This window comes from Malaclemys terrapin, chromosome 4 (genome assembly GCF_027887155.1).
Source record: "Malaclemys terrapin pileata isolate rMalTer1 chromosome 4, rMalTer1.hap1, whole genome shotgun sequence".
Classification (NCBI taxonomy): Eukaryota; Metazoa; Chordata; order Testudines; family Emydidae; genus Malaclemys; species Malaclemys terrapin.
In genome coordinates this window covers 50,228,990-50,254,295 of record NC_071508.1, presented here as the reverse complement: position 1 = coordinate 50,254,295, position 25,306 = coordinate 50,228,990, and the positions used below count along the sequence as shown (strand labels likewise).

The window sequence follows — 25,306 nt, the reverse complement described above, 5'->3', positions numbered from 1 at the left end:
TATCACCGTGGCATAAAAAAAGGTTAATGGGTTTACACCACACACAAGATTAGAAGATACAACATGTATTTGACTTTAAAACACTTTCTGAAAAAACAATCACGCTCTTGTGAATCATTTTCTATTTCACTGCCTTCCATTAGGCCTGTCCTTGAAAACCCCTAAATATCCCATGTGAGAGTACTGTAGTCTTTAAACCAGTAGGGCTACCCATCTGAGGAAGAAGTGCTCTTGTGAATAAGAAAGCTCAGGATACGGTTTCTCATCCGTTAGCAACAGAATAGTGTATTTTGTTATCCTGTGTTTAAGTATCTGACACATTGGAACAAACTCTCCAGGGAAACCAATAGTGTTATACTAGCAGATAATTTGAGCCACTGTCTTTTTGACATGCAAAGATTTAATAAACTTTCTACAAAATCCCCAAAATCCCACACCATATTCTACTTTCCTCCCATTTCCTTTTATTGCAGTTTGTTATAATTTCTCCTCTCTATTTTTAAGTGCATGCCTTGTTTGAAAAGAACTCAGTCCTTCCTTTAATTTTACATCCAACATAGTACTATGCTTTGTTACCTCAATTTAAACATTTTCTTCATTTGCTCAGGTCATATTGTTTCTGATTTTTAGTAGTTCTTTTTTTTATATGTTTGTCTTGCACTGAATTCCCGCTTTTCATTTTTACAGATATTCATATTTTTATTACCAAAAAAGCAAGCTAAGAAAAGGAAAAAGGTGGGCACTGATCTCAACATAAGCTTAGTATTCTTCACTTGTTGCCAGGTATACTGAACGAGATCCGTAATTTGTTATTTTAAATAACCCACATCTGCAGACTAGGCAACGGCCCACCTCAGCAAGGTACCTTAAGTACCATAAGGTACCTTTTAAGTCAATAAGACTACACACGTTTTGAGTTAGACACATGCTCAAATACCTTGCTGAATTGGGTCCTAGACACCCATGAGAGTAAAAGAGTTTTGCCTGCAGAAGGAAAGCAGGATAAAATAGAAGGAAATAATAAAATTATAAAGAAATATAGTCCAACACTTATCACAACATACCTCTTGTACAAGCCGGTTGATTTTCAGCTGTTTTTCTTTTTCCAACATCCCTTCTTTTTCTTTGGCAAGTTTTTGCTCAAACTCCAGTTCCTTTTTACACTTTTTCTGTTCACACAGACTGTCACTCTTCAACTTCTTTCTCTCTTTCCCTTTCTGGGAGGTTTTTTTTATTACACAAAATAGTAGTGTGTATACTTTACAATGGCTTAGAACACTGCAAAACTTTGAGCTCCATTGAGCCTTTACATACCGGAAAACCTGTCTTGGAAAATTAGCCACTTTCTGTATGTATACATAAGTGTGGTGGTTGTTTTTAAAACAATTCTAAAAACCAGTCCCCATCATATTGGGTGAAATTCATTCTTATTCAGAAGGCAAACAGAAGGCCTATGCATCACTTAAGGATCATACAATGTTGGTACTGTTAAATACTTCTTTCCTCTTCTATACAATTTCAGCATGTGGGTATGCTGGGATTGTAAGTGAGAGTTATGATATTCATAAATAGTCTACCATAAAGTCGTCATTTCTCACCCTTCTGTTTGTCATTAATTTCATGATGGCTTTCACATAAGTACTCATGTATTTACATGTAGGAGTGAACCCTTCCCTTTTAGCCTGTAAAAAGCCTTTATTGCATCAGCCATCCAAAGCACCACATAACATGCATTAGGAAAGACAGAGCAAACAATTGCAAAGAAAAGGCTTAGATCAGTGCAGTGTACTAAGGAGGCAGTGTGTCTGAATTTTAGGGATGGCAAATGGGAGCTACAGGATTAAATGTTCTCACATGCACTGGCCACTTAAAGATGAGCTAACACTGCACAAAGCAATCATACGAGTTACATGTATGATAATTTATTCTTGGCTTTAAAACAGTGCAACTAAAGGCCCCTGAAACTTCTGGATAGAGACTTTGAAGTCTGTGCTCTAGTTGTCAGAGAAAGAAAACCTGCTCCCCTGATTAGTGACCATCCGCTGGGTTCCCTGAGGCCAGGTAGTAGTGCAAGAGGATAGCCTGCATACTCCAGTTTCCCCATCCCCAAGCTGCACAGTGAAGAGGAGCTGGCTGGTTTCTTAAAGACTGCCAGTGCAGTGAAAGGCTGTGCTCCAGGCTTGGTTGTTAGAGGAGACACAGCACAGTGAGGAAGCATGAGCTGTTCCTCTTTTCAGCCAATAGCTCTTAACGGTGGTTTGGGGAACCCAGGGCACAGTGACAAGCATGCTACAATCATTCTCTGCATAACGGGATTAATTTATCAGCCCTGCGATACTGGAGCGAAATGTAGCAGCTCACACCCCTAATCTAGGCAATAACCATTTGGAGGATTAAAAAAAATAGATAGGCATTCTTCTTGCTGGTAAAAAAGACCTGCCCTAATGTGTGAGTGATTAGAACTTGACATTGCTGCGATCAGTGAGGTTTTGTATTGTATTTGCTTCACAATTAATTTGGCTATTGTCGCAAAGATTAACCTTAACAGGTAAAATGACTATGTCGTGAAAATGATTTAGTAGCAGCAAACACCTAATTTCTAATGCCTGTGTTTTAGCCATGATGTTTAGTTTGTATTACAAACGTTTTCATGTTTTGTTTAGAGCTAGTTACTGTTCACACCATTCACTGGGACATTACTTCATTCTTTACAAAGAATGGTAAATATAGCATGGTTCATGTGATAGATGGTAACATTTTATAACGGTAGATGAAGACTCACACTGAGCTCTCTGTATGATACTGGTGCTGCAGAACAGCAATGTGTTCCCATTAATCTTAGCTGAACGTACTACCATAGCTCAAGTCAAACTCTACAGAGCCTGAGCCAACCCTTCCATAGATCATTTTTAATGGATTCATAATTCACTGTTTGCAATTTGCTCTGTACTAAAAATATCTTTAATAGGAAGTGAATTTCTTTTACAAAAATTGGTTTGTTGTTTTTGTGTGGGCTGAAACATTTTAAAGACACACAAAATAAAAATAGTTTAGATTAAAAATATATTTTTTCAAGTTTGTAGTCTATTGTGTGCATAGATTTCAATAGTGGGTAGATTAGCCCTTTAATATTTTCCAAGTGCTTTGAGAACTTCTAAACATATAGAGGGGCAAAGCATATAATTATACAGAATAACTTGGGCAGTAAAATCAATTTGCACTTTTACAGCACACCTTTTGTTTTTCTGCCATATAACCAACTGTACTGATGCTGGCTAGAGTATGAGATACATTTCTGAGTCCACATGGTGGTCAGCACTGACATGTTAACGTTAGCCAACAGCAACAAGTGGTATCTGAGATGTTGCAGAGTTGCAGACGTTTCCTATCCTATGCATACAGAAATAATTGTGGCTTGTAGTAAAAGATGACCTTTTAAATGGTGACTGTGGTAGATATAGCTGACAAGTCCAGGCTATGATCCGGATTTCCTTGCACACCCAAAACTATAAATGAATTGATGTAGAAGCAATGCAGGATCTGGCTCTGGCTCTATGATGGCTCCACAATTAAGTCCCTAATTGGTTTTGATCATCAACCTGGTACTCTGAAACCAGTAATATAATGTTCATAATAGTGTCAAAAGATACTGAAAAAGAAAAGAAGAAGAATGTACCAAGAGGAACAGAATATTATTTGAAACACTACTGCATGCTTTAGAGATGATACTTAAAATATACTACCCTGTTTACCAAATTTTAAAAGTATGTATTGATTGTTTTCTTCCATTATGAGTCAAATTCATTTCTGTTTAAAGGTCTATTCACCACGTAAGCTCCCACTTACTGATAAATTTCCAAAGGCACAAATGGGAACTAGGCACTCAATTCCCATTTATTTTTTGCCTCTGAAAATCTCCCTTTTAAGCACTATTTCAAAGGCTTATGGGGAACATAAGATTTGCAAAGGGGAGCATCCCATTGGTCCAGTCTTCCAATGTGTTGAGCATCTCCTGAAAGGTATGGCTAGCTATCAATTCCCATTGCAATCAGTGGGAGTTGAGAGCACTCAGTACTTCAAAGATCAGCCCCTCTAGCTGCACTCCAAAGAAACTTGCTTGTACATGCACATGTTAAATGAGAAAGCATTTGAATATACTGAATCCATATGAAGTAAGATAGTCGGTCACATAGTGCCACACTTAGAAATAAATGTACATTGCTGTACAATTTATTAAAAAAAATACAGAGGAGAGAAAGAAGTAATTTCAAATGCAAAACCCACAGCAAATTTTCACTTATATCTCTACACACTTTGTACCTTGCGAATTGTGGGAAATTTCCCTTCATATCGATAAAACCATCCAAAAGCTATAAAAAAAAGCAAAGGAAAAATATTTGCTGGAGAAAAATCCAGAACTGGTTTAGATCAACCCGGGTCCATATGTAACTGGTTAAAAGCTATTTGAAGGCAAAATAATAATGGTATTAAATGTCTGTAGTGTTGCATTGTATTAAATGATGGTATTAAATGACAGTTCCTTTATCAAATTTGATCAAAAAGCAGCATCTGTACATTTACTAACATGTTTACCTTATTGATACACTTTTTATGTGAAACGAAACAGATGCAACAGACAGCCTCTATACAAAACCTGACAGTCATTCTTATTGTTATTAGATGCACATTGTCATGCCTATTGCTTTATATTCATTGTAACAATTTGTTAGCAATAACATATTGAATGAAATCAAATAAATGATTCAAAAACATCCAAGCTTGTGCACAACATTTAGGGAAACAACAAAACCCTTCATTCCCCATATGAAGTATTTTTGTTTTTTTGGGGGGGGAGAGGGGGGAAGAAGAAAATTTTTTTTTTCTTAAAGCCAAGTTCATAAAGTTTAAAACCATACTGTTGGGTAATGCATAGGACATACAGTAACTCTATTTTTGTATATAAATCTGCTGATGATACAAAGCTTAATTAATAGCATCCACTTTTTTAAAATTTACTGACAGTGTCTGTATTCATTTCAGGTGTCTCTAGAGCACAGTAGCAGCAATACGTATTCTGAGCGCTGTAATTTTGCTAGCATTTACCATCCAATGGACTGTGGGTCCTGACCTAGCAACTGAAAGCAGCAAGAGGAGAAAGTGTTCAGTCCAGTGTCAAGACTAACTGTCAAGAGGAAACGAAATGTATGAAGAATCTGAATCAGGATAGGAAGCCAAGGCTGAAGAGCAAACCTGTTTGTTCTGCTTCGTGATCACTCCATCCATGTCATCTGCTGCAAGTTGGTCATGTGCAACTCCCTTTAAATCTACTAAAGAAACAAAGGAAGGAGGAAATGAGGACAGAGAAGTGATAGGGTAACTGAGGTTTCCACAAGGTAAAAAGGGAACCGCACTGAGATCTGTAAATATAATGAAAAAAACCAAGGTATAAGCAATTCCTGGTTTACCCTGAAGAAAATAAGGTCTTCATACAGCACCATGGCCTGCAATGCACTGTAGCTAGGCTGGGTGAGGAACCTGGTGGCTACTCTGAAGTTTGACCATCAACAGTTATCTCGGGTCTAACTTCAGAGAGAAACGCCACCGCTTTCCCTTATACTATAGTAGACCATAGATTATGGCCCCACTGCAGAAGGCACTGCACAAACACAGTAAGAGCAAATCTCTGCCCTAAAGAGCTTCCAATTTAAATAGACAAGAGAAATGAACAGTGGGAGAAAGGAAATATCAACACCTTCGTTTTATGACTGGGAAACTGAGGCATAAAGATTAAGCAACTTGCACAAGATCATGCAGGAATACTGGGGCAGAGTCAGGAATTGAACCTAGATTGCCTGAGCTCCAGTCTAGTGTCTTACCAGTACTACTTTCCTACTTCCTGTTGTGCATAATAGTGCTTCAAAGCATCTGGGCTTTTTTAGTTTAGCCAGTTCCTGATTTAGCCTTTTATCTAGAAGTTAAGCTTCAAACCATCCTAATTGCCTTTGAAAAGCTCAGTCCAGCAGCCAGGCTTACAGCTAATGGGAACTTCTACGAAAAGTTAGAGTGCACAAACAGCAGTTTCTTACTGAACAGATCCGCTCCCTGTGATAAATCCTACTGAGGCAAAATGCCCTCTGACTTCAAGGGAGTTTTGTCTTAGTAAGGGCTACAACATTTTCACAAATTATTTTCTGGGGAGGGAAAAGGAGGAGTGAGGAATAAGAGAGGGCGAAAGGATGGAATGGGAGCAGAAAAGGTGTGTGTGGGGGAAAGGATACCACAGTGTGAACGGATTAGACAACTGAAAAGTGAAGAACACGTGTCCAAGACTTATGGAATCCACAGTAGGAGATGTGAGTGTTTGTCTCCTTCTAGTTTCTGGTCCACATAAGATATTAATGTATTTGCTTTATGTGCCAGACAAAGGTCTTAGGCCCCAAATCAGTACACACTTATAACCATGTGAGTGGTCCCACTGAGGATTAAGTAGATCTGCTCACATGCTTAAAGTTAAGCAGATTCTTAAGTGCTTTGCTTTATCAGGGCCTTAGCATAGAAGGGCCTAAGCTCAATCCACATTTTTCAGTCTCATTTTTCATACCACTTGCAAAATCATCAGAATGCCAACAGCAAACAGTCAGCAGATCAGTCAAAACCCTGAGTTCCAAAAGTCATTCTTCATGTGAAGAATGAAAGTTTAAGTCACGCTTTCTATAAAACTCAGAACAGGTTTCAGTAAAGTATAAAAACTGAAGGGAATAATTTGCTAAGAACAGATATTTACTACAACTGTTGGAGAAATTCAACCATCCCTGAATATATCTGTATTTCACAAAGTTGGAAATTTCAAACTGATCTGCATTTGATTTGTCAAGCAGAGTAGGAATATTGTAGGTTTTTTAAAAAAAGATCAGCTTGCTCAGAGGTTTATTGCTGCAGTTAAAAAGGTACTGCATCTTTACAGTGTGATTTACAAGATTGTACAGGAGACTGGGGCATTTTTCAGAGTTTTGTTACAATTTCTAAAGAAATAAATATTTGCTAGAGCCTGTGCTGCATATTTGCACAAGTGTGTCACAATAGCCACTAGATCCCTTGATTTATTTAGGGGACAAATGTTTAAACACAGGACATGAGTGTGCCCCCAAGAATGATCATGCATTAGACACAAAAGACCCATATTTGCAAATGCAAAACAGTAATAACAATAAATAATAGTACTAATCCCTAGCTCTTATATAGTGCTCTTCATCTCAAAACACTTTACACAAGGAGATCAATATCATTATCTCCATTTTAAAGAAAGGGAAACTGAGGCACAGAGGTGCGAGGACTTGGCCAAGGTCACCCCAGCTGCCCAGTGGGAGAGCTGGGAATAGACTCCCAGTCCAGTGTTCTACCCATTAGCCCACATTGCCTCTCCATAGTAATCATCATTAGCCTATTTGCATGCACAAATACCTATCAACATGCAAATGTGAGCTTTTGCAGGTTCAGTGAAGGCACATGCATTTTTGAAGTGTCCTAGTGTGGCAGTAAGTTTTCAGGGTTCTCAAGCTTTAGTTGACATGGCTGGTATTTCTTTTTCACTCCTACAATTCACCCCATTTTGATTTCCGTAGGATATTAAAGACCCACATTCTTAATTACATTGAAATGCCTTAAGTAACAGCAGAGGAGTAAGCTGTTAAATATAATCGAATTAGGGACCAGATCACCCATCCTTGTGATGAGATGTCCACCCCACACTAGCCCTGAGTGGGTTATTGTGGGCCAAGAGGGGCCCTTAACCTTATATGCTCCACCTGGCAGATGAAGCCCATCTGGGAAGAGGAAATCCAAGGGGAGTATAAAGCCAGGAAGTGAGCATGGGAAAGCATCTATAGCACTCCCTAGAGGGAAAGGGAATTGGCCAGGCACAAGGAGGAGATCAAGTCCTCGGCTCCTGCCCTGGACTTGAGAGTCTTACAAGTGGCCTAGAGGGATGAAGCAGCTATAGGGAGTGATGGAAGCTCTGGTGGTAAACTCAGAGACAGGCAAGAGAGAGGTGTGGCAGGAAGGAGTCCAAGGAAAAAGCAACAGGTCAGATTGGGCAGACTGAGGTTGCTAGTCACAGGGTCCCTGGGATGGAATTTGGAGTAATGGGTGGGCTCAGGTTCCCCTACCAGCCACTGGGAAAGTGGCACTGGAGATAGACTTGGAATAGAAGACTGCCTAAGACAGCATGTGGACAGTTGGTCCCGTGGGACTTTGTTAACCTGAAAGGAGGGAGACCATATAGTGACCTGGCCAGAGGGCCAACTCAAAGAGGAAGCACCCAAGTCTCAAAATAAATAAAATAAATATATGGAGATATACTTATCTCATAGAACTGGAAGAGATCCCAAAAAGTCATCCTGAAAAGTCCTCTGTCTTCACTAGCAGGACCAAGTACTGATTTTTCCCCAGATCTCCTAAGTGGCCCCCTCAAGGATTGAACGCACAACCCCAGGTTTAGCAGGCCAATGCTCAAACCACTGAGCTATCGCTCCCCCTCAAAGAGAGAGGGGCCACGGCACGAGCAACTGATGGAAGAGGCACCAGATGGTATGAAAGCTAATTCCCAGACACAAGGATGCACACTTGTGGAGAGCCGACCCCTTCACAATCCCATGTGGAAAGCAGCAGGGGGAATAATTTATGCTCACAACATTCCCATAAGGTGAATGGAGCTTATCTCCTCCTGCAGAAAATGGTCCAGGGCTCATCCTCAAACAGAGCAGGCCCCTAGGAATCTGCAAGGATTGGGGCCCATGCATCAGCTTTGGTCCTTGGCGGCATATCCTGGCGTTCCTTATGCAGAAAAGATAATGCGGCCCCAAGTAAGGTTCTACAAGGGTGGACTGGAGGTAGGGGTGGAAAGAATATGTATTCCTTTGGTCCTGCCCTGACTCACTCAGTCTCCTCCCTCTCCCGGTCCCCTAGCACAGAGCTCTGCCAGGTCTGGGCAGGGAGGGATGAGGGTGCTGCTGGGGAGCTGGCATTCCTTTTCTATGCAGATCAAGATGGAAACTGTGAACCACCTGGAAGCGCTCTGCAGACTGGTGTTAAAGAAGTTTTGAGGGATAGCCTTAACATATCACTGGCACGAATCTGTCAACTCACATTATTATTGCTACCCTTTGTAGGAGTCCTTATCTGATCACCTTAGAGAAACAGGAAGCTATGAGTAATATTGAATTTCCCTTATTACCTTAACACGCTGCTAAACTGACAGTCACAAATTAAAGACTAGAGGCTGTAAGAATTAGAAAGTGTAGTACAATCTTATAGATGCAAACTGTGGCAATGTGTTTAGACTGCTATGACATCTTCAATTAGCCACATAGAAATCCTCACCTAGATATAAAATGTGCAGTATAATCCATGTGGAAGAATTGGTAGTTACCAGGGATGTCATGCACATTAATGATACCAAGTTATCGTCCCATACATGTACAACCAACTTGTGTGACCTTTTAGTTTGGAGGTAAAGTCTTGGGAGGTTTGTATCACTGAAGCTGAACAAAGCTCCATAACTAACTCAGTGCTCTATGTACAATAAATAGGCAGTATGCCCTTTCCCAGGACTCTGCAAATGGTGCTTTGCTGGGCTGAGAACCATGTCAGAGTCAGCAGACGGGTGTCAGGAGGCAAGCAGCCTCACAGTGGGCCTGGATGGGGACAAGGTGTTCATTTATTATCTTCCTACCAGGCATCACCTGAAGGTGCTGGAAGATGGATAACCACTCTCTCCTCAAAGATAAGTAGCAGGAAGGAGTTTACAGGACACCAGGCAGAGATTCCCACATCCTCCAAAGACTTAAAAAGTAAGGCGTCTGGGGTCCTAGTTGAGGGGGAGGGTTGGCAGTGGTTTACACAAGCCAGATATTTCATGTGGACTTGGACCACGGTGATCCACATGTTTCAGTTGGTAAAGCTCAGATGAGCTTTTTTTTTATTTTTTATAAATGGAGATATCCCATCTCCTAGAACTGGAAGGGACCTTTAAAGGTCATTGAGTCCAGCCCCCTGCCTTCACTAGCAGGACCAAGTACTGATTTTGCCCCAGATCCCTAAGTGGCCCCCTCAAGGATTGAACTCACAACCCTGGGTTTAGCAGGCCAATGCTCAAACCACTGAGCTATCCCTCCCCCTCAAAAAGCTGAAAGCTGCACGTTGCCCTCAGCTCTAGTGGTAGCTCCAGTCTCTCTTTGCCAAAAACAGGAAGTTCTATATAGATTTCGCCTTTAAAAAAAAAAAAGCGAACACCCTCCCCTTTTCTCCCAGTAATAAAGCCAGAGCACCAAGCCACTGTGTCTTCAGCTGTAAATACAGCATTATGTCTCTGCATCCTATCCCTCCATCTCTTAAGATCTCTCCCAAGTCAAAGATGTCAAATAGGGAAATGAAACCAAGTCACCTGCAGTATTTTTCTGAATGTCTACTGGATACAGAAAGCTCAACACTCATTTAAAGTAAAAGATCAGAAAAACTTCGAAATGGGACCCAAGTAGCAAAATGCCAGTAAATCCTGTAATCCGTTATGCACTGACATAGGCCAAGAGATTAAAATAAAACTATGAATGCAACATATTTCCATCTAAGTCATTCACACACACATGCTGTATAAGAATTTTGGGTAGATTTTCAAATGGGAGCTGAGTTTTTTTTAGGCACCTAAATGAAGTGGCTAGACTTTCAAAAGTGTTCAGAGTGAGCACATAGCAACTCTGATTGAGAACAGCTCAAAGAAAATCTTGCTTTTAGTGCACACGAAATGTGCCAGGTTGACATCTCTGGAGACTCAGGCTCCCTGAATAGAAACAGCCTGGACAACAGCAAAATACACCCCCCACCCCCACGATGCAGCTCACCCCTGACCTAGAGAGCTCATCGTCATGGTAGGAAGTGCAGTCTCCATGTCAACACATTTCTTGGCTGAGACTGTGCACACGGCTGACAGTTAGTGTGGCAGTGAGTTTTGTGACAGATGTCTATTAAATGGGAACTGGATGGAGACAACTAAACTCATCTCTCATAGAGCTCCAAACAGCCATCAGGTGTTAAGTTTTAGTCATGGCTGACATAGGTTAGATTTGAACTGGTGAAAACACTCCATCTCCATGACCATTGTTGAGTCATAATATTGTTCCTCAAACACAACTGTTTCGCCCACTGACTAGGATGGAATCAGTCACTTACTTCTGTGTTTAGGAGCAGGGGCTAGATGTACGTCTGCAGTTACAGTTTTTACAGGCATAGGTGGCTCTTTAGGCCTCCAATCTTCTTCCCATTCCTTTTTAAATTTCTCTTCTTCTGCTGTTATCCTAAATACATATAGAAGAAAAGTATTTCTTGAAATTCTCATTTAAAAATATAACTTTGTAAACTACAAATTATTTATTTTTCTTAATTTGAAATACAAACCATTTCCTTCCAACTCAGCTAAAAACCCAAACTTTAAACATATAGCAATGGCTACTATTTCACTTCTGGTCCAACTAATATATTCAACTGAACAGAAAACACACTGAAATAATAAGCAAACTCTTCTTGTTTGTGTTCTAATGATAATATATACTTTTTTGTGTTTCAATACTAATGAGATACGGAGGTAACTCATGCAAAATACAAGTCACTGCCTTTATACAAGCATGACAGACACACGTATAAACTGGTAGAATTGCACACTGGGGTAAGGCTTGGAGAACACCTTATAGAATCAATGATTTTTAAGACCAGAAGGGATTATGATGATCATCTAGTCTGCCTGCCTGAAAAACCCAGAACAGGGAACCTACCTCACCGAATAATTTCTACATCGAGGCCGTAACTTCTGACTGAGCTATAGCATATCTTTTGGAAAGACAACCTGTTGTGACTTAAAGACTTCAAGTGACAGAGATTCCATTACATCCCTAAGTAAGTTATTCCAATATTTACCCGTCCCCACTGTTAAAAATGTGTGTCTTATTTCTACATGATTTATTTCCATTTAAATTATTGCTTTTTGGCATAGCTAGAGCACACAAAAAAAGTAGCTGTACCCTGACAGGAGTTGGCTCAAGAAATAACTATAGCTGAGACAATTAAACAGTGACACCCCTGTATAATTAAATTCATCGTGTCTGGAGAAGTACTTCTAACAAAAACGAACACTGTGACACTCTAGAAAGGGAGAGTTCAGAAAAATAAATAAACTAGTTTAAAAGAATCCATGTATGACACCCTGGCATCACAATATTCACCACTGTCATGCAATTAGGATATATTCTGTACAAAGAATGCCTTGTGAGGTATCATTCTAAAAGTCTTGCTCTGCTAGACATTAATATCTCGTTGGATTGTGTGTGCTATCGTTGTATGCAAAGTTATGAAGTTTGGCTACATATGTGTTACTGAAACATGTTGTGAGGCTGAAAACACTCACAAGCAGCCTTTCAGGTACAACAGTAAAAAGGCCAAACAATGTTAATGGCTTATTGGGGAAATGCACACAAGCACAAGGATTACCCCAGGAACTGTGTACAACAGAAACCTCTCAGAGATAGCACTAGACAATGGGAACTGTTTGACCCAGGTCACAGCAAAAGAGCTTTCCAACAAGTGGGAAGAAGATATAAAAGGGAGAAATTACATCATGATGGGGCCTCACTCTCCGTACAACACCACACCTGAGGAATAAAGACTGAACAGGAGGGAATGGATGGTCCTAGGCTAAAGGAATTTCTAGCCTGTGTATGAAAACCTGGGCAACCCAAGCTACAGAGCCAAGGCAGCTTTTGCCTTAAGAATCTGCCAGCCTGTTTTTCACTCAAGGTGAGAATCTGCTAATTCATATCCTACCTATCTACTATGTTAAGCTCAGTTTGCGGTTTTGTTTATTTGCTAGGTTATCTGCTTTGATCTGTTTGCTATCACTTATAATCTATCCTTTTGTAGTTAATAAACTTATTTTATGTTTTAATCCATACAACAACAAAAGTCCAAGCTGGCGTACACATAACCATCCCCCCACTCTTCCTACAAAAAACCTAAACAATAAAAGGAAACAGGAACACAATATGATTAAATGTCAAGGTTTGAGGGGTTATTCATGGCAAGCCGATATTCTTCCGAAAATGGAAATCCAGCTCAATACAAAAGTGCGTGAGCTATGGCAGTAAAATGGCGATTGGAGAGCTAAATGGGGATTTACATCAGGTGTGTGTGGGAGGCTGCCTACTGACCTGAACTAGGGTCAGAACCAATCTAGCCATGTATTCAGTGCCTAGAGGCAAAAACATCTAGATTGATGATGGAGACTTTAACACAGTACAGCCCCTACTATTGCTGATATTAGCATTACGTGACAAATAAACAATGTTTGACTGAAACTGCAGAGTCTGTACAATATATCTGACATATCCTTCCTCAGGAGTCACATCCTCCATGGCAATTACAAGAAGTGAATCATAAGGATTCCACTTTCCTTATATTTCTGAAAACAATTTTTGCTCCACCATGCTGTCCAGAGCTTTAGCTGAGTAACCCTCTAATCCTCTTGATTTAACTCCTTCCATCCTCCCACTTTCTACTGTTTTATCAGCTCTGTCGTTTTGGGTCACATCTGCAATCAGATTGTAAAACTACTGAGATGGAGATTGTTTTACCTGTACGGCAACATGCCAAGCACACTCTTGGGCATTGTGCTAATAAATAAAAATAGATAGTAAAATAAAAATGTGTGAACAAGGAATAACTGTATATAACGTTTCCTCCCATTTCTCATAACTTGTTAAAGATTGCTGCAATCACAAGTGACACACAATCCAAGAATATAATGCAGCATTTCTACTGTTGCTGAATTTTGTAGCATAGAGCACACCTCTCAGTGATGTAAAATATATATTTTCAATTGTGGCATGTCACAGTGTAATTCACTGGTTTATGGTAGCAAAGTTCTCCAGTGTCACAGATCCACAGGATAACCCTAATTTATGGACTTTGCATTTGAATCTCATATAGCCACTGCTGTTGCTGCTATTTGCATTACATGACAAATAAACAATTTTGGAGTTAGTTAAAAGACTAAAAAAAAGATTTAAAAAAGCCTCACACAAAGGCAGAGGACTCTACTGAATATACATCGGAGGAGGTTTAGTCTAGTAATTAAATTATTTGGTAGGAACAGAGTCAAGACCAATAACTTAGAGGTTGCCCTGCATGTTCTGGCTAATGTAATTGCTAGTAGAGTAGACTTTAATATTAAAACAATATGCCAAGAGGGCCAGAAGGGTGATTCATAAAATACTACTACTAACATATGACACAGAGCCAACAGTTTCCTTGGAAGGTCCATCTTCCTAGTTCCTGTAAAGAAATTGCAGCCTACAGGGCATAACTCATTCTGTACAGTTACGGATTTTTGTTAAATAGAGTTTGCTCTGCCAGGAAAGGCTGCAGGCTACAGAGAGAGATGCTAAGGCAAAGACTTGTATTCACATTCAGAACACAAGGATTGATAAGAGATTTTCAAAGTACCACCCCACTGAAGTGAGAGTATTGGTGGCACTGCTTGCTGAAGCCTTTGAAACTCTTCATTGAAACCAACCACGTGGCCTGAAATAGTTATTGTGGGTAACATGCTCTAAAGCACCCAGGTAACTTGGGAGCATAAGTTCAGAGCCTGAGCTCCAGTGTGAGTTGAAACTTCAGAGCGCTGTCTATACAGCTATTTTGTGCAAGCCCGGATAGCCCCAGTCTGTTGACCTGGGCTGGGAGGCTCTCTCCAAAATGCTGCATAGACATACCATAAGTCACCTAGGTGCTTTTGAAAATGTTACCTGTCATGTGCATGAACACTAATGATAGCAGAGCTTGTAAGCTGCAAACTCCACTTGCTGATGTTGCATTCGTGAAGTGCTGAAATAAAGCTACTGAGGTTACTTAAAGAACTTCAGGTATGGTGATACATCAGCTTCACAATAATTTAGGCAGCAGAACCTGATAACTGCAGCAATTTTAAGGAAAGAGTTTCAGGGAAAAGGCTCTTCAGTCTTTCAAAGGGGAGTGAAAGGCTACTCAAGCTATTAACACAGGAAAGGAGCATGTTCTAATGGATTGAGCCTGAAGCTGGTAGTCAGGAAGTCCTGTGTAGTAAAACCTACTCTACCTCTGACTTGCTACATAGTCTGAGACAAGTCATTTATCTTCTCTCCTTTCTCATATTTAAAATAGGGATTACAATACTCTCCTACCTTGGAAGGGCGTTGAGGCTTAATTAGTTAACTTTTGTATTGTACAGCACTTTGAAACTATAAAAGCTCTTTATAGAAATGCTTGACACTATTAGCAGACTTCAAGACAGACTGTTAATAGGAAGAGAGATGTGTGGGAACAAAGGTGCAATGGTTTTGAAGTTCAAATGAAGTCTGCAGATACCAAAGGCATTCATCACGATTGTGAGGCAGAAAAGCTGACTTTGGAAAAGGAATTCTTTGTTTGCTTGTGTAGCATCCTTCATTGTTATTGCAGCAATTTGTTCAATATAGTATGAGAATGGGAAAGCATTGTAGACGGAAGTCATCCCTGTGCTGACACAGACTCCAGTGCGGGGATGGCTGGTATATGTATGTGCATTTTTGTACCCCAATGCTGGGGTTGCCAGAAACTGCTCTGGTCCCCGATGGCCGTCGTGGCAGCTGGGGAAATATACTCCGTTCGGCATCCAACATGCCATCACTGATTCAGAGAGCCCTGCGCATGCCCTGTCTGTTGTGCAGGATTTCAGCTTCTAATATAGATAGATCAAAAGCAGTCAAATGAAATGACACAGGTGGAAACCTGTTTAATGTGACAGGAGAGGCATGTCTGAATATTTCAGAGTCAATTACAGTTAGAGAAAGCTGCATCAGAACAATTATAGAATATGAAATCTCCAACACTAATTTTCCAATTTCATACTATCATATAATTTGTCAAAATTGTTCAGAAGAGAAAGTGATAACGTACATTAAAACAGTGAACCACATAGTGATTGGTTAGTTTTTCCCCCTCCAGTTCTAAATGTACAGCAATATTTAAATTACATTGATAGTTGCGTCCAACTTGCTTTTTGGTACTGTTGATGGATGGGCTGCCAGAAAGCCTTCATAGATTTTAAGGCCAGAAGGGACCATTATGATCTTCTAGTCTAACCTCTTGCATAATGCAAACCACAGGACTTCCTTGAATTAATTCCTGGTTTAAGTCCAATAGCTGTGGTTATAAGTAGATCAACTCTTTTAGAAAAGCCACCGCTCTTGATTTACAAATTTCCAGTGATGAAGGATCCATCCACAGACCTTGGTATGTTGCTCCAATGATTAATTACCTTCACTGTTATAAATTTGCATCTTATTTCTAGTCTGAATGTGCCTAGATTCAAATTCCAGTCACTTAATCTAGTTATATTTTTGTCTGCTAGAACAATGAGCTCTCTATCATCAAATTTTTGTTTGCTATGTAGTTACTTTAGACTGATCAGAATCACCCCTTACCCTTTTGATAATCTAAATAAGTTGAGCTCGAGTGTCTCATTATAAGGTATATTTTCTCTTCCTTTAATCATTCTCATGGCTCTTCTCTGAATCCTCTCCAATTTTTCAGTATCCTTCTTGAAGTGCAGATACCAGAACTAGACACAGTATACCACTAACAGTTGTACCAGGGCCAAATACATAGGTAATTTCCCTACTCCTACTGAAAGCCCCCTGTGTTTACATCCAAAGATTGCATTAGCCCTTTTAGCCACAGCGTTGTGCTGCAAGCTCATATTCATCTCATTATCCCCAGGGCCCCCAAGTCTTTTTCAGTCACTGCTTTCCAGAATAGAGTTTCCCATGCTGTATGGCTGACCTATGTTCTTTGTTCCTAGACGTACAACCTTACCTTTGGTTGTATTGATTCTCATATATTTTGATTGTGCTCAGTTTACCAAGTGTTCCAGATCACTCAGTGACCTGTTCTCTTATTATTTACTACTCTCCCAATCTTTGTGTCATATACAAACTTTACTAGCAATGACTCTGTGTTTTCTTCCAGGTCACGGATACAAAATGTTAAATAGCATAGGGCCAAGAACTGACCCCAGTAGGGCCTTGCTAGAAACACACCAGCTCGATGATTCCCTATTTACAATTATATTTTCAGACCTCTCAGTGAGGCAGTTTTTAATTGATCTAATATGTTCCATGTTGATTTTATATCATTGTAGTTTCCTAATCAAACTTTCGTGTGGTATCAAGTCAAATGCTTTACAGAAGTCTAACTATATTCCATTAAATTTAATGTGAATAAATGTAAAGTAATGCACATTGGAAAAAATAACCCCAACTATACATACAATATGATGAGGGCTAATTTAGCTACTACTAATCAGGAAAGAGAACTTGGAGTCATCGTTTATAGTTCTCTAAAGATGTCCACGCAGTGTGCAGCGGCAGCCAAAAAAGCAAACAGGATGTTAGGAATCATTAAAAAGGGGATAGAGAATAAGACGGAGAATATCTTATTGCCTTTATATAAATCCAGGGTACGCCCACATCTTGAATACTGCGTACAGATGTGGTCTCCTCATCTCAAAAAAGATATACTGGCACTAGAAAAGGTTCAGAGAAGGGCAACTAAAATGATTAGGGGTTTGGAATGGGTCCCATATGAGGAGAGATTAAAGAGGCTAGGACTTTTCAGCTTGGGAACGAGGAGACTAAGGGTAGATATGATAGAGGTATATAAAATCATGAGTGGTGTGGAGAAAGTGAATAAAGAAAAGTTATTTATTTGTTCCTATAATATAAGAACTACGGGCCACCAAATGAAATGAATGGGCAGCAGGTTTAAAACAAATAAAAGGAAGTTCTTCTTCACACAGTGCACAGTCAGCCTGTGGAACTCCTTGCCTGAGGGGGTTGTGAAGGCTAGGACTATAACAGGGTTTAAAAGAGAACTAGATAAATTCATGGAGGTTAAATCCATTAATCGCTATTAGCCAGGATGGGTAAGGAATGGTGTCCCTAGCCTCCGTTTGTCAGAGGGTGGAGATGGATGGCAGGAGAGAGATCACTTGATCATTATCTGTTAGGTTCACTCCCTCTGGGGCACCTGGCATTGGTCACTGTCGGCAGACAGGATACTGGGCTGGATGGACCTTTGGTCTGACTCAGGATGGCCATTCTTAAACTCTTAACACTGTCACCTTTGTGAGCCAAATTTGTAATCTCTTCAAAAAGTGAGAGTTAATTTAACAAGATATTTTTCACAAATCAGTGTTGGCATTAGTTATATTACCTTCCTTTAATTGTGTATGAATCAAGTCCTGTATCAGCCACTCTATTGTTTTGCATTGAATGGAAGTCAAGTTGACAGGCCTATAGTTACTTGGCTCAGCCTATTTAGCCTTTGATTATATAATGCACAACATTAGATTTCTTCAAGACCTCTGGAACTTCCCCACTGCTTCAAGATTTAATAAAAGTCAACAGTCCAGAGAGTCCCTTGACCAGCTCTTTTAAAAGTCTTGGATACAAGTTATCCAGACATGTTTTAGTAGCTGCTGTTTAACATCCTTCTTAGTCACTTTAAAAATGGGAACTATTTTGTCCTCCACCGCCACCTCCTATGATATGAATACATCATCACCTTGCTTTTTTCAATGTACAAACCAGAAACATATTGAACATTTGTGCCTTTTTTGCATTATTATTGACAATTCTGCCATTTACATCCAGTAATACGTTATCATCATACTTAGGGTTTCTTTTGTTCTTGTTATCATAAAGACTCTTCCTTATTGTCCTTAACTCTGCTGGATTTTTCTTTGAGTTCTTTTGATTCCCTTACCAATTTTCTACAATTTCTAGCTTCTGACTTATATATATTATCATCTTTCCCTTTCTCCCCCACCCATGTGTTATACATTATCTTTTTATTTTTATTGCTTCTTTCAACTACCCCTCTAAGGCAGGCAGTTTTTCTAACCCAGATAACCTTAACTCTCAACTGTGGCTTTTGGGGCATCTAATAAAATGTTCTAAAACAGTTCCGAATGATCATTAACATTTTTGTGTTAAAGTTTTTTCTCCCATCTGCTCTGGCTCACAGTTATTTTCAGCTTTATAAAACAGGCCCTTATAAAGAATCCAGTACATAATGTCACTGCTTTGGACTTTATTGTTTGCATACAACACATATAATCAAGTCATGGTCACTGGACCTTACAAACCACGTTTAAGTGCTGCAATCAATTCCTCTTTATCTATCAAGGTGAGGTCTAATAGAGAATTCCCCTATGTTGGATGCAACACTTCTTTCAGTTAGGAAATTATCATCTACAATTTTGAGAAATCACCAGGACGTTGTAGAATTGGCAGAGATTTCCAGCATATGTCACTCAGAAAAAACATTTTCGTATGCCCTACATTTGGAATTATCATAAGCTGCTTTAAAACAGCACCTTCACAGTCCTGAAGATAAATTTCATTCAGATATGAAATGTATATAGTAGAGCAGGTAAGGAAAGGTTGATTTTTTTTTCCTTGCCCATTTATTCCTTGATGAAAATGGAAAACTGTTTTCTTTTCATCAAAAATTTTCTATGAAGATTTTAGAGATTTTGTTGAAAACTGAAAAATTTGAGATGCTTGGGCAAAAATATGAAGTTTTACTGAACTTTTTCACTTGACGATACAATTTTTTTCAGTTTTTGGTCACTCAAACTTGAAAAAATTCAATTTTCATTGAGCCCCAATTTTTTCATGGACAATTTTTTTTTTTTACACAAACTCTAGTATTTGATTTCTCTTTACATGTGTATTATGCAAAATATATAGCACAGGAGGATGATTACTTACTGTTCAATTTCTTTACGGTATCTTTCTTCTTCTTCTGCAGCCTTTTGAGAAATCTCCAGTTTCCTTCTGCAATACAGAGAAATTTGCATTTAGAACATTTAGAGAAAAATAAGTTGTCATGTATATGCTAGTGTAAAACAAATATATATATATATTTATATGGAGAGAGAGAGAGAGAGAGAGAGAGAGAGGAGAACAAATACGCACTGGGAAAACCTGACACATGAGTTTCCAACATTTAAAAAAGGGTTCATTAACATTCCTAGCCCTCATCATACCTGCCTGATGATTCCCGATGGTCTCCATAGCCCACCCGAGCAACACAAATTCTGAAGCCACTCTGACCCTCAAAGATAACTTTTTAGCGCATTCTGCAGCTGTCCAACCATGTTCTCTGTCATGGGATTGAGTCTGACTGCCCTGCTCAATGAAAATTGGGCATTGGGTAATGATATTGGAGGTGATGGGGTTTACTGATGTCCCACTTCAAGCATAGAGGGATGGTTTCTGTCCCAGCTAACTGACAGCCAGGGAAACTGAATGGCCCACCAGGCCCAAGACAGAAGTCCCCGATGATGGCTCTGAATTCCACAGTAACTTTGCTAACTCTAAGGGAAAAGGCAAGCTCATGGACTATATGCTTTGCCACAAAATTAAAATGAAAGAGAAATGATGAGGGATTTTCAAGGAAATCTGTGAAAAAATAATATAGGCACATGTGCTGCTTCTCCCCTCCACCTCTCAATAAACAAAGATAAAAGAAAGGTAACTAGGTAAACTAATGCAAAAAGCATCAGCACTGACATATTAGGTTCAACCTTTCTATTGCTAAATCATTGTTAATAATATAGGAATATCTTTGATCATCCAATGAGTGATAAAAGTCATTTACTTTAGAGACAGGTAACTTTGCACACGATATCTGATGAAGAAATTCTACTAGGACAACTTTACTTCATTGGTAAAGCCTCAGAAAATCATCCACATCCAAGTTGCTCTCCCTACTTATTTGTGTGAAATTTTCTAGGCAAACATGTGCAACTGGAAGTGGATAGGACATCTGTCTCTAGACAAGGGGAGAAAGGTGACTGATGATACATCAAGGTATGGAAAGAGATCAACAGGGAGCATAGAACCCAGGCCTCCACGCCTTTCTAGGTGAGTACTCTGCCACAACAGAGACAACCACACCCACTTAGGCCAATGGCTTTCTTTCTGTATTCTTGACCTGGTTACTCACAAATGAATTGGCTTCCTTTTAATAAATAGGCAGCCTAGATAAGTATGGGAGCCAATAGTTACCTTGGTCACAGCTGTGGAACATCCTGTTAAATATGAGATCTAAAGGCTTTAAAGTCGGAAGAATTTTAATTAAAAAGTTTTAGCATTAGCTGAAGAAAGCATCATTCTCCCCTGTTGATACGGTGGTTTTTAGAGTTATTGAAAATATACTCTCTATAGTAAACGTAATTACATGCTTAGCAGAGTAGATCAAATGCAGCTAATCTCATCACTGGTCAGCATGGGGAAAAAGAAGGAGAACAAACCCCGCAGTCTCTGCTGATCCACCTAGTGGGTCAGGGGACAGGCCAGGGACTTACCCTTCTGGTAGGACCCACAGTCCAAGTCAACTCCTCTTATATCCAATAGGGGGTAAGGGGATGGGGGGAACCTGGGCCCGCCCTCTACTCTGGCCGGGAGAGGAGGTTGGCCGATGGGGGTCTCCTGTGACTGTGGGGCCTATTTCCGATCTTCCGTCCGCTCGTGCATCCGGGCAGAGTTCCTCCGGGCAATGTCCACTGGCTCCCTTGACATCTTCAAGGAGCAGTGGGGGCTGTCTGGGGTTCTCTGCTCGGTGTCCCCATCAGGTTCCCTTCGTTTAGTCCTCGGACCTCACTCCTGCCCCTGTTTTATCTTTAGTTGTCCCCCGTACTCGCTTGGTATCCCGGTCCTGTGGATACTCTCCTTAGGCTGTGGGGAGGTCCTTTAGTAGTGGGCGGGCTTCCCCCCGTCCACTTCCTGGATTCCAATAAGATCACTCTCCTGTAGCCATCTGGCCCAACACTGTCGCAACGACACATCCCCTTGAAAAAAGGCAGGGCTTCAAGTACTCGGGCAGCCTGCTTTGTGTGGTAGTGGGCACTTGAGTATGGTCCAGATATCACTCTTCACCCTACCACTGCTCTCCAACACAGTTCCGTCCCACCTGCTGTGGCTCTCTCCTACCACCTCTTCTGATCCTACCATGCCCCTGCACACTCATTCTCCTGCTGGTCAGATGACAATCCTTTCCCAGCCCCTCTCACTTTCGTTTCCTATTGTCAGGAAGGGATAGGAGCCAGAGAGTCTTCAGACCCACCATCTCCTGTGGCTGCTGGTTCTCTCCCTCTAGGTTTGGTATCTGCGAAATACTGATAGCCTTCATTTGTTACCCTCCAGTTTTATACATATTGTGTGTGGGTTTTATATCTATCTATCTATCTATATATATAGACACACACACACACACACACACACACACACACACACACACACACACAGAGAGAGAGAAAATGAATGAGTGTGTGTGTCTGTCTGTCTGTCACTGGCACACTCCTTGAGATGATGAATCCAGAAGGATCTTAGCTCTGAAGTTCCAAAGTGCCCACAACACCAACAGAAAAGGGAATTGGAGGAGAGCCTCTCAGCAGCAAAAGAGTTTACGTTATTAGAGAGTGTCCTCGCCATTATTTCACAATTATTATTGCCAGTTCCAAGTGAAATGAAAGTTGAACAGATCTCCCTCCATCTAAAGCACTTACTGTCTCTCTTTCTCTTGCTGCTCTTTGAGGAGTTTGTTAGTCTCTAATGCAAGCCGCTTCTGATGCATTAACTCCTGGCGCTCCTGTTCACGAAGACTCACTTCTCGCTGCCTCTCATCCTCAGTCATGAACAGCTCTCTCCCCTGCAATCACAGCATAAAATCAAATTCATCACTAAAAATCTGAGTTCACTTATTTCCCCTAAAAAAAAAAAAAAAAACCCCACACCCTCCAAAGCTGCTACCATAAATGTACATTAAAATGCTTCCTCCTATCACTTCTACCAAGTAACACCTTCTATAACACTGTTTCCAAATAGCAATAATCAAACATGTCAGGTCTGTGAGTAACTTGGGTCCCAATCTGTGATGTGCTGAGCACCTCCTATATGGTGCCGTGCACCCAGAGTTCCTGCTAAAGTCAAAGGGAGTAGAGAATGCTCATAACCTAGTCAGAAGTGCTCAGCATCTTCCAGGAAAAACCCCTCCCCCGCTTTCTTCAATACCACTCATTGTAATTTATAATAGGAGCATGCACACAGTGTGGAGAAACATATCCATTCTCACACCTGTTTTCTATTCCTGCCTATCCAAGTGGTGTGAACGCAATGTCAGAGGTGTTATGCCTGGGTGGATGTGCAAGCATCACTATCTCAGTATGAGTGAATAAGGATCCAAAGGGACCGGGAGTGGGAAACAAGGCTAGTCACATCATCTTGTCTGTTTCTTTGTTCTCTTCTAGTTTGAATTTACAGTTCAATTAAAACATATGGAATATTTTCATCTAAAAACAACAGAGATAACATAATGGAGCTATTTGATGGGGGCCCTTTGTGAGTGATAGGGCAATTTCCTTCAATGTCCTTGCAAAACCTTCTTGTATTACATTTATGTGTTATGAGGATTGCATGTAACATCTCTGGGGGAAGATGTGACACATATTGCAACCCCAAGCAGTGCCTTTCGGGTCCATTTTTTTTAAATGAACAGGTTACATCTGATTGTGTTCTACTCCGGGGGGAGGGCTACTACAGCTCCTCCAGGAACTAGAAAGAGTAGGTGGTGATTAGACACTATCACAATACAAATAAACAACAACAAATCTATTATGCACTTGGATCTCCATAGTGACTGAAACCTTTAGTATTTTAATATTAAAAGATTGTACTTATAGTACGTGTGGCTGTAATGGATAAATACTTACACACACACAAAATATATTCCCAAACACTGCCTTTAATACTTGTTGCACCAGGTAAAGAAAACAGAAAATAAGGGCAAAATTACACACACACACACACACACACACCACTTCTTGTCTCCTACAAGCAGCTGTCTAAAGTCATCCAGGGGATAAAATGCTGGTCTTTCCATGCTGATTTTTTTTTTAATCTCCACATATGCTTTCCTGATGCTGCTAGAAATGTATGATGTGCAAATATTTACATTGGGCTAAGTGCATTGACTTTTAAATGGATAGACTCTTGAGGAAAAGTGATCAGATATGTGCTAAGTGCTCAGATACATTGGTGCTGGAGACCAGTATAAACCCCTAAGATACAGTAGATGGAGTATTTGGTTCTCCTACCAATGGCATGTACATTCTGGTCATTCATAAATATTTCTAATGCTTAAAACATCAGGGAGTTCATTGTGCATGAAGCAGAGGATGAAGCCTATTACCCACTGTGCATGACCAAATACTAATGGCTAAGTACTGGAACCATGTTCATAGAGTAGTTATACAACAGATGGATTTCACCCAACTCTACTCCAGAAAGCATCACACATTATCCCAATCCTAAATGGCCTGCATTTTAATTGTTTAAATGATTATGCTGGTAGGGGATTGAGGTGACTAATCTAATAGTTTTTTCCCATCTCTAATTTCTAAGAATCTGTGATTTTATGACAAGTGACAGTGAAATTCTTATTATGCTATGGGCTAAACATTAACAATATCTGCATCTGTTTGTGTTTGCAAAAATCTGCATTTCTTCATGCACATCTGTTTGTTCAGTTGGGTACTGTCCATGCACAGCTGCCCTTTAAACTGCGTCAATACAGAGACTGAGAAAACAGCAGAACAGACCTTTCAAATCCTCAAATGGCAAGAAAAACATTTTAGTTTGGCACTCTGATTTGTTGAATGTTCTTTTGTATAACTGTGCAAAGGTAATAATGCTCTTGGGAATGGAGAATGTCAACAATAACTGGTTTCTGCTGTTATCAAAGGCATTTAATCAGCCAAAGAATACTATTTATTGTTTTGTATGCTTATGTCATGAACATTAGCCCTTAGATACTATACTAGATGTTGTTTTCCCCTATTAATTTCAGTTATACAAGAACTGGTAACAAGTAAATATTAAGGTTCATATACTGCCTGTGATCTGCACGTTATTTCAATACTTTATTGTATGGGGCCCTAAATTTTACTCTAAGAGGGTTTAAACAGTAGAACTATTATTCAAATCCCATTGACATCAATGAAAATATTCAGACTGACTTCAATGGCCTTTAGATCAGGCCTTAATAGGGCATGCTACAATCGTACAAAACATTAGAAGTGACACATTATGTTTATTAGTTGAGACAAAGGACCAAATTCATT

At 40.0% G+C, this 25,306-nt stretch overlaps 1 protein-coding gene across 2 annotated transcripts in view; it reads right to left on the bottom strand.

Annotated features, from left to right (window-relative positions):
• USH1C (USH1 protein network component harmonin) overlaps window positions 1–25,306 on the bottom strand; it is a 103,067-nt gene that overhangs the window by 33,598 nt on the left and 44,163 nt on the right. The window contains exons 12-15 of one of the 2 annotated variants that reach the window (XM_054027485.1): window positions 22,694–22,836; window positions 19,893–19,958; window positions 11,224–11,348; window positions 5,251–5,327 (exon numbers count right to left, since the gene is read on the bottom strand). In XM_054027485.1, coding sequence (XP_053883460.1) covers window positions 5,251–5,327; window positions 11,224–11,348; window positions 19,893–19,958; window positions 22,694–22,836 — 411 coding nt within the window. The remainder of the gene's footprint in view (window positions 1–5,250; window positions 5,328–11,223; window positions 11,349–19,892; window positions 19,959–22,693; window positions 22,837–25,306) is intronic. The other variant, XM_054027487.1, reaches the window with a different exon arrangement.